The 14,253-nt window shown below is 44.3% G+C and overlaps 1 protein-coding gene across 1 annotated transcript in view; it reads left to right on the forward strand.

The window, feature by feature from the left end:
- Positions 1-7,858, forward strand: part of LOC142255977 (putative oxidoreductase YteT) — a 198,269-nt gene extending 190,411 nt beyond the window's left edge. The window contains exons 14-15 of the mRNA XM_075327445.1: positions 1,652-1,816; positions 5,373-7,858. Of these exons, the coding sequence (XP_075183560.1) occupies positions 1,652-1,816; positions 5,373-5,498 (291 nt within the window). The 3' untranslated portion in view covers positions 5,499-7,858. The remainder of the gene's footprint in view (positions 1-1,651; positions 1,817-5,372) is intronic.
- Positions 7,859-14,253: the final 6,395 nt, after the last annotated feature.

The raw sequence follows: 14,253 nt of genomic DNA on the forward strand, positions 1-14,253 counted from the left end.
GTGATTCATCATGCCTGTGGTTGAGCAGGTTCACATTAAACATTCTGTATTACTTCAATCTTTGTCGCTCTTCTCACTTTCTGTCGATGTGAAGTGCAGTTGCTTACAAGCCATTAGTGGCGGTTGTACGTAGTCATTCCTGTGTTTTCTCGCTAATTGTTTGTGCTTTACAGCTCCGCTCATTACAGGTCTGCAGTGATTCTGTAATTGACACTTTACATCACAGTCATACAAACACGTTGACTAATGGGCTGCTGACAGAGCAAGGACAGAGGTTCACATGCACAGGCTCCTACTGACAAACGTACTGAAGAGCCTCTCTCAACTGCTGTCTATGTATATTACTCACTTATAGAGCGCCATTATTTCCACAGCACTTTACAGAAATCATCATGGCTGTCCCCATTGTGGCTCACAATCTACATTCCCTATCAGTATGTGTCACGCACGTGACTAGCAGGGCTTACCTAAGTTTTTACAACACACAGGGGTCACGATACAACAGAGATCCCTGCCGCTAGGGAGAGGGGTGAGGGGGCACCTCCTGAACTCACTACAAACTGATTCCTGAGCTCCCTATTGTCCTATACAGGTTCTTGCAACCTGTCGCCAAGCTGGATATCTTAGGCCCTCAGCCTACACTTACCCTGGCTAGTGAGCAGGCTGACAAGATCACTAGACTCGCCACTACAATACAGAAACACAAGGGAAGGAATACAAACAGGGGAAATAGACATGCAAGGAAAAGACACTACAAGCAGTGCAGCAAACACCGCAGCTGCACACAACACGACAGACTTCTTCCAGAGCAGGCTCATTCTAAAGTGGACCACATAGAAATGACGGATTCAGTTTCTATCACAGGCATCATGGGATCAGATCACATGACTTAAATAGGGAAGGGGAGTGATGCCAAAGAGCCACACCTGAGATTGGCAGCTACAGCCAGCAGCCAGGCAGGAAATGGTGCTTAACCCTTACAGCACCACAAGGAAGGAGATGTTATTAAATAACATTAGTGAATCTGCCAGTGGCAAGGCCCTGTGACCTTCTGACACCAGATTCCCCCGGGGGTCTCCCTCCAGCGAGCTACACTCATAATAGTATGTCTTTGGTGTGTGGGAGAAAACTGGAGAACCTGGAGGAAACCCACGCAAACACGGGAAGAGCATACATAGTAGTTGCAAATGTTGTCCTTGGTGGGTTTGTCACACTGTTGACATCGCCCTGACCCGGAAGTGCCGGCTTAGATAATGACCTAGTGCGTGGCCAAATGCAGCTGCTTGGGAGACATCTCGGACCACCGCATCTATCTACTGTATCTATTTATCTATGTATACATCCATCTATATATATCTAGTTCTGCCATATCTATCTCTACGATATCCATGTATCTGCAATTTATCGATATCTATTTATCTACCTCTATCTATCGATTGTAGAAAAAAATCCAGATGAATCCAAAATTCTTGAACAAAAAAAATAAATGAACATTAAGGAATTCCGCATTTAAAATACCTCTTATTCCCCACAACTGATCTCTTAGGACTATTTGCTTTTGAAGAACACAGCGGCCGTCGGCACACTGTGATAAACAAGAGGTTCATATTTAGCTGTGACAAAAATAAGTATATTTTGTTTGTTGTTCCAGGGAGAAGTACGCTGCTTTGGATCCGGTCCTATTGAAGTGTTTGACTTTGTGACTAATACGAAGACACAGCATCTGGCAAAGACTGTAGCATTCATGCCTATGAATCTGCGCGCACACAGCGGTGCTGACTACTATCTCATTGACAGTTTCATCTCTGCAGTCACTGTAAGTACTAAATCATCGATATAAAATGGGGCCAACTACTTGCCAATGCTGGATACAGTAGTATCATTTATATCCCTGTATGAGTTGCCCAGTCTTATTCACGCAGCAACACATTAGAGAAAGAACACCCCACACAATATCTTTGGTTTTTCAGTGTGTGAGATGTAAGGATACAGCTCTGATCTCCTGGTCTAAGGCTATGTGCGCACGTTGCATATTTTCATGCAGTTACGCTGCGATCTGCACCGCAGCATAACTGCATGTGTCCTGCGTCCCCGGCACAATCTATGAAGATTGTGCACATTCCATCCCCACGTTGCGTTTTAGAATGCAGCGTTTCAGCTGCTGCCAAGACGTTGCGTTCTAAAAAGCAACATGTCACTTCTTTTGTGCGTTTTGGTTGCAATGTCGGTCTCTCTCTCTGTCTGTCGGTCTATCCCTCTCCCCCCCTCTCTCATACTCACCGATCACTGACCGAACACCGGCGTGGCACTGCACAGCTGTCCCACTGCTCCAGCGGCTTCTCCTGCTTTTAAAAATGCCGGCCTCTGATTATTTAATCTCGTATTCCCTGCTACCCCCGCCCACCAGCGCCTATGATTGGTTGCAGTCAGACACGTCCCCACGCTGAGTGACAGATGTCTCACTGCAACCAATCACAGCCACAGGTGGGCGGGTCTATGTAGTGCAGTAAAATAAATAATTAAAAAAAAACGGCATGCGGCCCCCCCCCAATTTTGATACCAGCCAAGATAAAGCCACACGGCTGAAGGCTGGTATTCTCAGGATGGGGAGCCCCACGTTATGGGGAGCCCCCCAGCCTAAAAATATCAGCCAGCAGCCGCCCGGAATTGCCGCATCGATTATATGCGACAGTCCCAGGACTCTACCCGGCTCATCCAGAATTGCCCTGGTGCGGTGGCAATCTGGGTAATAAGGAGTTAATGGCAGCCCATAGCTGCCACTAAGTCCTACGTTAATCATTGCAGGCGTCTATGAGACACCCACAATGATTAACCTGTAAGTGAAAGTAAATAAACACAAACGCCCAAAAAATCCTTTATTTGAAATAAAAGACGAAAAAAAACCCACCCTTTTTTACCAGTTTGTTAAAATCCCCAAATACCCCTGCAGGTCCGACGTAATCCTCACGAGGTCCCGCAACGCATCCAGCTCTGCTACATGAAGCGGACAGGAGCAGCAGTAGAACACGACCGCTCTCTATCAGCTGCATTAAGCAACTGACGTGAGCCGCGCTGTCAGCGGAGACATCACTCAAGTAACCTGAGTGACAGCACCGGTGATCGCGCGGCTCACTGCAGTCACTCAGGGGATTTGCGGTCACCGGTGAGTGATTCACCTGTGATCGCAAATCAAGCCGCGGCACACAGATAGAGCCGCGTGATCACAATGAAGTCAGGTGAAGTTCATCCGAGTTCATTCTGATCACGCGGCACTGTCCCGCAGCCAGCCATGCTCTTTTTGACAGTGCGGTCGGCTCTGCTACAAGTCTATGGGGATTCAGCAGAGCCGAGTGGGACCGCACTGTCAAAAATGTGCGTTCTGGAAGCATCCAGAACGCATGAATTCAGCAGGAATTCTGCAGTCACAATGTGTCTCAGAACGCAGCTTTTCGGCTGCGTTCTGAGACGCACATGCAGTGACTTAAACGCTGCGTAATTTACACGCTACAATATATATTATGATGTGTCGGCGGGGTCACGTCGTAAGTGACGCACATCCGGCATCGTTAGTGATATTGTAGTGTGTGAAACCTACGTGTGATTGTGATTGAACGAAAAACCGTTGATCGCATACATGTCGTTCAATTACTAAAAATTGAACGTCCGGTTGTTCAATGTTCCCAAGGCAGCACACATCGCTGTGTGTGACACCCCGGGAACGATGAACACATCTTACCTGCGTCCCGTCGGCAATGCGGAAGGAAGGAGGTGGGCGGGATGTTTACGTCCCGCTAATCTCCGCCCCTCCACTTCTATTGTCCGGCTGCCGTGTGACGTCGCTGTGACGCCGAACGTCCCTCCCACTCCAGGAAGTGGATGTTCGCCGCCCACATCGAGGTCGTATGGAAGGTAAGTACGTGTGACAGGATTTAATAGTTTGTGCGACACGGGCAACAAATTGAATGTGCCGCACATACGATGGGGGCGTGTGCGATCGCATACGAGATCGCATGTGTAATTGTAACGTGTAAAGCAGGCTTTACCTCCTGCATGATTAGAAAAAGAGATTAGAGCACAGTGCTTGTGGGGCAACTACTTGCCAATGATGGCTACAGTAGTAGTCTCATTTATATCTCTGTATGAGTTGCCCAGCCATAGGCAAGCAGCAACACAGTAGAGAAAGAACACACCCACACAATATCTTTGGTTTCTAGTGTGTGAGATGTAGGGATACAATTCTTACATCATGGTCTAACCTCCTGCGTGATTAGAAAGAGGAGAGATTAGAGCACAGTGCTTGTGTGTGAAAACTGGAAACCATTTTTCTACCTATTATCATTTTGAGGAATGAAGGACATATTTGTCCCATAGTATTAAACTGAAATAAAATAGATTGAATCAACTTACAGTCCTCCAAAGGTTAGGAAGCAACAAACACCTTGTGAAGACTGGCATCACTAGCTACAGGGACCCCGTTATAACTCATGGATGCAAAACACTTTTGACCTATCTTTTGACAAATCTCACTATACATTTTCAGAAATCTATTCTCCTAAAGACCAGTCTAGTATAATACAGTAAATAGAAGTAAGTAGTTGTAGTCTCTCTGTGTCTGAGACTGCATGCTGTGAGAGGGGAGAAGGAGCTGAAACGAGGAGAACTCTGAATTGCTGAGAGCAAAGAGTGCAACATACAATACCTCAGGAAGAGATCCAGCTCATAAAATAAAGATATTTTATCATTAGCTGATTGATGGGTGTCCGTTCCAGTTTCATAAACCCTTCTCCCCATGAACAGTTCATTAATCACCCTTCCCAGATCTGGTGCGAAGTCTCTGACGCTACTCCCGATATCTGATAATATCTGCATCTCCGTCGCCACATCAACATCACGGCAGTCTATTAGCGAGCTCATCGGTGATGCTTGAGTAGACAGCCCGAACCGCTCACAGCCACTGAACACACTGATTGGCTGCAGCGCTGCCGATGTGATGTCAGCACTGCAGACAATAACGGACATCGGGGAACGGCGAAGACTTGGAACTGGACCCAGAGATGGTGCATAAAATACTGTTTGGTCCTTTTGTAAAGTAAACTGTCTGGCGATGGGGCAACTCCGAAACTGGAAAACCCCTTTAATTGTTAAGATCCAAGGAGATCCCAAACAGCTAACCTCAACAATGAAAGGAGTATGCCATAATTTCATGACATGAGAAAGCCCCTTTAGTAGAGAAAGATAGAAAAAGACTCCAAAACACAGATTGGATGAAGGTAAAAATAAATTAATGCGTATTCTCGAGCCTTTATAATCACAGAAAATAAAAGTATAAAGTAAAAATCTTATTAAAATCTGATTTATGATTGTTCCAACAGAATAATGATCCTGCCCTGATTATCACAGGGGCTGACGATACTCTCCGGAGTCACTTGTTGGTGTTTCAGGCTGAAAAATCGAGACGAGAAAGCCGTGTGGTGCATATAGACAAGGATGGACAATAAGGAATGAAGATCTTCAAATGCAGAAGAATGCCAATGATTGCACTGCCAACTGAGGCCTTACATTGTGTCTGATTATTAGGGGGTCTGTGCGTTCATTTGGTTAATAACACGTCAGTCTTGTGAGAGGCATTGTTTCCAAAGATGATCATTTCAGTGGATTTTTTTTCCCAAAAATAGCGCCACCCTTGTCCTCAGACTGTGACTGGTACTGTAACTTCATCACATTCGCTTGAATCTTGTGCATGGCAAAACACAGCTCACCTTGTCTTGAAGCCATGTCCAGTTCTATAAATTAAAAAGCGTATCCTTGTTAAGAATCAATTGACAATCTTTTGAAAATGCACATTTTTGCTGAGATTTATGATTACTTGAACCTAAACATAGTTCTTAGCACTAGAAGTCCCAGAGAGGGATAATTTTAACATTTCTACCTTTGGAACCCAGAGATGGGTCGAATGACCTGAAGTATTTTAGCTAACATCCTATAATCACCGTCTTTTGTTCTGTAATTAAGGCCATTACTGTCGCACCACAGGAGGTTGTTGTTTTCCATTGAGTTTAGCCATTTAGTTTCTATTTAGTTCTATTCAGTTTGGACTAAGGGGTACTTCTCACACAGCGAGATCGCTGCTGAGTCACGGTTTTTGTGACGCAGCAGTGACCTCATTAGCGATCTCTCTGTGTGTGACACTGAGCAGCGATCTGGCCCCTGCTGTGAAATCGCTGATCGTTACACACTGTGCTGGTTCATTTTTTGGACGTTGCTCTCCCGCTGTGAAGCACACATCGCTGTGTTTGACAGAGAGAGAGAGCAACGATCTGAATGTGCAGGGCGCCGGCTTCTGACAGCCTGCGGTAAGCTGTAACCAAGGTAAATATCGGGTAACCAAGCAAAGTGCTTGGTTACCCGATATTTACCTTGGTTACTAGCGTCCGCCGCTCTCAGGCTGCCAGTGCCGGCTCCCTGCACACGTAGCCAGAGTACACATCGGGTAAATAAGCAAAGCGGTTTGCTTATTGACCCGATGTGTACTCTGGCTACAAGTGCAGGGAGCCAGCGCTAAGCGGTGTGCGCTGGTAACCAAGGTAAATATCGGGTAACCAAGCGCTTGGTTACCAGATATTTACCTTAGTTACCAAGCGCACCATTGCTTCCACGCGTCTCTGGGGGCTGGTCACTGGTCGCTGGTGAGATCTGCCTGATTGACAGCTCACCAGCGACCATGTAGCGACGCACCAGGGATCCTGACCAGGTCAGATCGCTAGTGGGATCGCTGTAGCGTCGCTAAAGTGTGACGGTACCCTAAGGGTCATTTGACCCTCTTTCGGGACTTCAGGGGGGAGCTCGAAATTTCTGGGACTTCTAGTGTTAAAGAGGTTGTCCACTAGTTGGCCAGCCCCCTAATTAAATGCTGTATTGCCACGTATATATAAAAAAAAAAACCAGATACCGCCAGCACTGGTACTGTTCCAGCGATGTCAGTGCTGGGTGCTCACGTGACCTAGTAATGCCACGTGAGCGCTGCAGCCAATCAGTGGCTGCTAATAAGCTGTAGAGCTCACAAATATGATGTCCCGATATCACCACCTTAGGAGGTTTAGATATATGTATCTGGAGCGCACCTCGTTGTTATCAATTCGGAAAGAATATGTAACAGAAGACATAAGGACTCCCAACACTTCCTTCTCAGGTGCACAATCATCATGTCGAGTTCCAATATGAAAGCCAGACAATAGTTTGAGAATGGGAAGCCAGGCCTGTGGAGCAGGTTTGTCCCTTCTTTTGAATGTCCTGTCTATATCACTAAAACACTAACCATGACATACAAAGCCATGCACAACCTGTCTCCTCCCTACATCTGTGACCTAGTCTCCCGGTACCTACCTGCTCGCAACCTCAGATCCTCACAAGATCTCCTTCTCTGCTCCTCCCTTATCTCCTCTTCCCACAATCGCGTACAAGATTTCTCCCGTGCATCCCCCATACTCTGGAACGCTCTACCTCAGCACATCAGACTCTCCCCTACCGTGGAATGCTTCAAGAGGAACCTCAAGACCCACCTCTTCCAACAAGCCTACAACCTACAATAGCCCTTAGTCCAGTAGACCACTGTGCAACCAGCTCTGTCCTCACCTATTGTACCATCACCCATTCCCTGTAGACTGTGAGCCCTCGCGGGCAGGGTCCTCTCTCCCCCTGTACTAGTCTGTTATGTACTGTTAATGATTGTTGTACGTATACCCTTTCACTTGTAAAGCGCCATGGAATAAATGGCGCTATAATAATAAATAATAATAATAATAATAATATCTGGAAATAGTGATTTATGCTTCATGTAATAATAAAATAATACACTGTATGAAAAGAAATAAAAAGTGTACTACTTTGTGTTTTAAGTAAAAAATATACATCTGAATGTTTCCTCCAAAAATAGTCCAAGATGGTAGTTGTGGTCAGAAACCGAGAGCAATCTGCTGTAATCACTTTGCGCGCCCATTCTTATGACCTGCGGTGGTCTCTGTAGGGAAATTGAGGTCTAAAGAGGCTTCTTTTATAATGTATACTAGCCTATAGAAGACATTGATGTGGTAGGATACAAGAATCCCAAATTGACCTTTCAAATGGGATCCCAGTGGAGGATGAACCCTTCTGTTATGGTAATTAATTATATGGACAATGATTCTCTTGAAGGGAACCAATCACCAGGATTTTCGTATATAACCTAAATCCAGTGCTATACTGGCACTATCAGGCTGATTCTATACATACCTCTAGTGGTCAGCTCGGATGTTTACGTTTTGAAATCCAAGAAAGTAAAGTTTATAAAAATCAGCAGCTTCTTGAGTGACAGCAGCTGAGGAGCAGATAATATCTGGGGGTATTCATAGTTATCCCCTCCCCCTGTTAGAATAAGCATAAGTATTATACAATTAATTTAATTTTTCACTTGCAGGACCTGTGTGAGGTCATACACCCATGTGACCAGATGGGGCGGGGCCTCAGCCAACAGAAACATGTTGCTTCCTGGTATCAGCTTTGTTGGCTGAGGCCCCGCCCCTTCTGGTCACATGGGTATGACCTCACACAGGTCCTGCTAGGGAAAAATTAAATCGATTGCATAATACTTATGCTAATTCTAATAGGGGGAGGGGATAACTATGAATAACCCCCCAGATATTATCTGCTCCTTTTGCTGCTGTCACTCAAGCAGCTAGTGATTTTATAAACTTTACTTTCTTGGATTTCAAAACCTAAACATCCGAGCCTACCACTACAGGTATGTATAGAATCAGCCTGATAGTGCCAGTATAGCATTGGCTTTAGGTTATATACGAAAATCCTGGTGATTGGTTCCCTTTAAAGGGGTATTCCTGTTCTGAGAGCACCAGTCTTTGCTGCAGTGCTAGAGAGGGTAGAACGGCATAAATCATACTTTCCCAGGAAAGGACTTGGGAAAGACATGGTATGACACTAGCTGTAGGGGTAGCAAAGTACAAAGTAGAGGTGTCGGAGCACATTGGGAGTCACCTATAAAAGGAAATGGAAGAGAAACTAAAAAATGATGGTGTCGACAGTTGTACAGGCATCGTAGGATATGCCTATATGGTAAGTGGGTGTTGCAACCTATGGTCCCATCAGAAACCAGCCGTCGGATGGAGTCTCAGAAAATGAGTTAATACAACAATGGCCACCTGGTCAGCGCTACCTCCCAGAAATGTAAAATTAATCGCCAGTGGAGTCCAGTTAAGCAAATCACTTTACTAGACTACATTGCTTCCAATTTGCTTCATTTCTGGGAGGTAGCGCTGAGCAAGGTGGCCATTGTTGTATTAACTAGCTGTAGGGCATTAGTGGCAAATGATTGGCTGCAGCAGTCACATGTCTATGTGTCTGTCATCACCGCAGCAGGAAGTAGAGATCGGGAGGGGACCTGGCAGCATCAGATCGGAAACTATGGGACTTTAGTAAGGTGTTACTATTTTTGTTTTTTGTTTTATTACATTTTGACCATTTTGGAAGAAAAAAAATTACCTGTCATAGAGGCCCTTTAAATACATGCTAGAGTCACTTCACTTCAGTTGTCAGGGTTTCTCCTCTCTGATTTGTGCGTTTTCACATGTATAATGCTATAATTTGGGTTGTCTATTTGATTTGGACTCTTTCTATAAGGGCTCATTCACACATGCAATTTTTCCACGTAGAAGAAAAACAGACCAATTATTATGATCAGACTTTGGTATGAGTGTAATCTGTTTTTCTCATGTGTAGAAAAATAAAAATAAACAAATGTTCTCCATCTTCTTCATTCGGAGAGTCCATGAAAATCGGATGTCATGAGAGTGCAGTCTAATTTTTTTTCACGGACCCATTGCCAGTTTTGATCCAAACCTCGGCCAAAATCGGACCTGTGTCCGTGATTTTCTGCCCACCAAGAGGTCCATGAAAAAACACGGACCTATGAATAGCCCCATAGTGTCACGTGTGTGGAAAGGACACCGGGGAGGCTAAGCTGGCCCTAAGACTGTGGGCCCTATGCTCACCCTGGCTGTAATGCCTGCCTGGAACCACAGACTTCAAGCTGGCTGTAATGGACAGGCTAGAAATCAAACCAGGAGATGCAGAACAGGGACAGAATCAGCAGACTAGGACATAGTCAGGAAATCAAGCAAAGGTTAAATCCGGATCTGGCAGCGAGGTACAAAAACGCCAGGCAGGACGATAGTCAGAGAACAGGCAGAGGTCAAAACACAGAACACCATACTGAACAGAATGGAAACCAGGAAGTAGGAATTCAAAAACTATCTCTGGCAATGACTAGCAGACAGGAGGGGGAATTAGAAGGGTGTGGTGTCTTCCCATTGGCTGCAGCTGAATGGTGGTAACTTCAGCTGGAAGACACACACCACCTACAGTCAGCCAGTGGGACTGCAGGTCCCAGAGAAATCCAGTTTAGTGGATGAGCGGAGCCTGCGCCCACCAGAGCCACTGACACTGACTCCTCTCCCATCACCAGCACTGTCCACGGCGGGAATACGGCGTCGCCTGGTGATCGAAGCAGAAGTCGCAGGAGCGGGCTCTGGTGGTGATGTGACACTGACCCCGGAGGTACCCTTGAAAGTAGGAAGGTCCGGGCCCCCGCCCTGGCCCTCTCTCCTGTCCGACCCTGTCCTAATACCATTCCCCCGTACCTCCAAACCTGGGATGGGCTGGACTCAAAGTAACAACTTCCCTAAGACACAGACAAGGGGATTAAACTGAAACACACTCACACCGCAAATATCCACAGAGGAGAGACAAAAAGACACGGAAGGGAATAAACCAAAAGGGGCAGGAGCAAGTCACACCGGGGAACTTACAAACCTACAAACAGCGCAGACAACAAGTCGCTGGTCACCAGAAAGAGGAATGCCACGGATGCCGGGATATTGCAACAGCTTAGCCGATGCTATCTTCGGAGATAGCACAGAGAACTCCCCAAACTTAAGTAGGAGGAGACCAGCTGGAAATTGTGATTAGCAACCTGGATCACTGAGAAGCCAGCCACTGCTCCAGGAGGCATTAACGCCTAAAGTGCCAGAAGCAGAGATGAAATAACAACCGACGCCCAACAGAACAGAACTACTTACAGAAACCAGGTTGCTTGTTGTAAGTGTGTACAGAGTCCAATCAGGTAGTAGCGAACTGCAGCTGCCGATCCGGGTAACACATGGTAGGTTGTGTAGTAGTGATCCGCAAACGCAGATCTGCGCCATGCATGACACACAGGCTATCACAGGTACAAGAACTAGCCGCGACAACTACGGATAGGCCTCATACGCGAAAATCGGATGTGTGAATGGGTCCTAATACAAGTGTGAAAGCCTCCTACAACCAGCCTCTTGTGAGAAACTTGCTATAAATTTCGCAGTTAGATCTACACTGTACAGTTCTTAAAAAGCAAGTTAACATACAAGTCCTGGGTTGCAGGACTTAATGGGTTTTCCCACAAACAAAGTTCATTTTAATCAATATAACATGGAATAATAATAATTTCCATAATTAGATGTATTGTAAAATAAAATGTCCCTGCGGATGACAGTACGTCTTTGTTTACGTCGTCCCTTAAAGGGGTTTTCCCACCAACAAAGTAAATTTTAAAGTTTATTTTAATCAATAGATCCTGGACTAACAATAAGTTCCACAATTGGATGTATTTAAAAAAAAATGTTCCTGTTCTGAGATAATCTTATATATGTGTCCCTACTATGTACTGTGTAATGGTTGTATCTGATTGTAAAGGGACATGGTTTGATCATACCACATCTCCTGGGCAGGGGAGGAAGTAAAAAAAAGAATATACCGAAATTACAGCATGGGATCACTAATGATTCTTTCTTTGAGGTAAAACATTTTTTTAAAAATCAGACAGGGAAATGTTTTACCTCACAGGAAGAATCAGCTATGATCTTGTGCTGGGATGTCTGTATACTCTCTTTTGCGTGTTCCCCTGCCCAGGAGCTGTGGTATGATCAGATCATGTCCCTGTATGGTCAGACACGGCCATTACACAGTACATAGCAGGGGCACATATTGTATAAATTTATATAGGATTATCTCAGCACAGGGACATTTTTTAAACACATCAAATTGTGGAAATTATTATTATTCCAAGATCTATTGATTACAATCAACTTTTAAAATAACCTTTGTTGGTGGGAAAAACCCTTTAAAGCACTTGCACCACGTAAACAAAGATCCATTTATGTGTATTTGAGCGAATCCAGAGGAAAACTAGAAAGGATTTCTGACCAAGGATGAAGGTACTAAAAAGCAACAGCACAAACCACAGCCACCGCGCTGTAAACCCTAGATCTCTCACGATGCCGCACAATTGGGCGCCTTTCCTCTTCATGGGACCCAATAGAGTCCAAAATAACAATCTTTTTCAATATTTTTTTTTTACTTAATTTTTTTTTTATTATTTTTAAATTGTTTGTTGCTCATCATTTAGTATTAAAATATAGTTCACAATATAAGTAGGCTTGAACAAATTCAGCATAGTAATAATTTACAACTATACATCATTTTTGTTAATACAAAATATATTTTATAAGTGCAAAAGGCGTACAAGTCTGTACTTCATTACCTCTAATTAGCAGCACTTTGAGTTCATCAAGAATACATTAAGTTTTTTTTTATGCTTCATATATTACTCTAATAACATAAAAGTATAATATAAAAATCTAAAACTGTTTATAATAAAGAACATATAAGAATTCAGGACAAAAATGTGCAAAGTACTGCAATGTAATAAAATATCAGAAAAAACTATTTGTTGGCTAAGCGTTTTACGCTAGGTTTTCTTCTCTCTCTCTTTTTTTTAATTACATTCACAGAAGTAAATTAGGCTATGTTGACGACAACATAGAGCAGTGCCGATCCTGGGATTCGGTGTTGATCCTTGGAATCAGTGCCGAGTCTCAGTGCCAGTGCGGATCTTCGGTGTCAGTGCTGATCCTCGGTGTCAGGGGAATCCTCGGAGTCAGTGCCGATCCTCGGAGTCAGTGCCAATTCTCTGAATCAGTGGCGATCCTTGATGTCAGGGCGGATCCTGGGAGTCAGTGCGGATCCTGGGAGTCAGTGCCGATCCTCGGAGTCAGTAGCGATCCTCAGAGTCCTAAATGTTAGTGCTGATTCTCAGTGTTAGTCCCAACCCTTGGTGTCAGTGCCGATCCTCAGTGTCAGTGCCATTCTTCAGTGATGTCCTTCGACCTCATTTGTTCCTCACTGCCTTCCACAATTTGTGGTCTCTGAATTTTAAACTGTGAAAAGAAGTTTAGAGTTATTTTTTTTATTTTAAAGGGAATTTGCACACAATAAATGATCTGATCCTCAGCTGCTGTCACTCAAGAAGTTGCCGATTTTATAAACTTTACTTTCTTGGGTTTCAAAACCTAAACATCCGAGCTGACCACTAAAAGTATGTATAGAATCAGCCTGATAGTGCCAGTATAGCACTGTATGTATAGAATCAGCCTGATAGTGCCAGTATAGCACTGTATGTATAGAATCAGCCTGATAGTGCCAGTATAGCACAATATGTATAGAATCAGCCTGATAGTGCCAGTATAGCACTGTATGTATAGAATCAGCCTGATAGTGCCAGTATAGCACTGTATGTATATAATCAACCTGATAGTGCCAGTATAGCACTGTATGTATAGAATCTGCCTGATAGCGCCAGTATAGCACTGTATGTATAGAATCAGCCTGATAGGGCCAGTATAGCACTATATGTATAGAATCAGCCTGATAGCGCCAGTATAGCACTGTATGTATAGAATCAGCCTGATAGTGCCAGTATAGCACAATATGTATAGAATCAGCCTGATAGTGCCAGTATAGCACTGTATGTATAGAATCAGCCTGATAGTGCCAGTATAGCACTGTATGTATATAATCAGCCTGATAGTGCCAGTATAGCACTGTATGTATATAATCAGCCTGATAGTGCCAGTATAGCACTGTATGTATAGAATCTGCCTGATAGCGCCAGTATAGCACTGTATGTATAGAATCAGCCTGATAGTGCCAGTATAGCACTGGCTTTAGCTTATATATGAAAATTCTGGTGATTACTTCCCTTTAAAGTGTAGAAGGAAAACTCTTTGTCTGAGCAAGAGCCAACACACAATTTTCATTGTCAGATTTTCAAGGGGTCAAAATCATTAAAACATGGCTTATTTCATAACTGAATCTAACAACATCTGAAAA

This window comes from Anomaloglossus baeobatrachus, chromosome 11, assembly GCF_048569485.1.
Source record: "Anomaloglossus baeobatrachus isolate aAnoBae1 chromosome 11, aAnoBae1.hap1, whole genome shotgun sequence".
Taxonomy (NCBI): Eukaryota; Metazoa; Chordata; class Amphibia; order Anura; family Aromobatidae; genus Anomaloglossus; species Anomaloglossus baeobatrachus.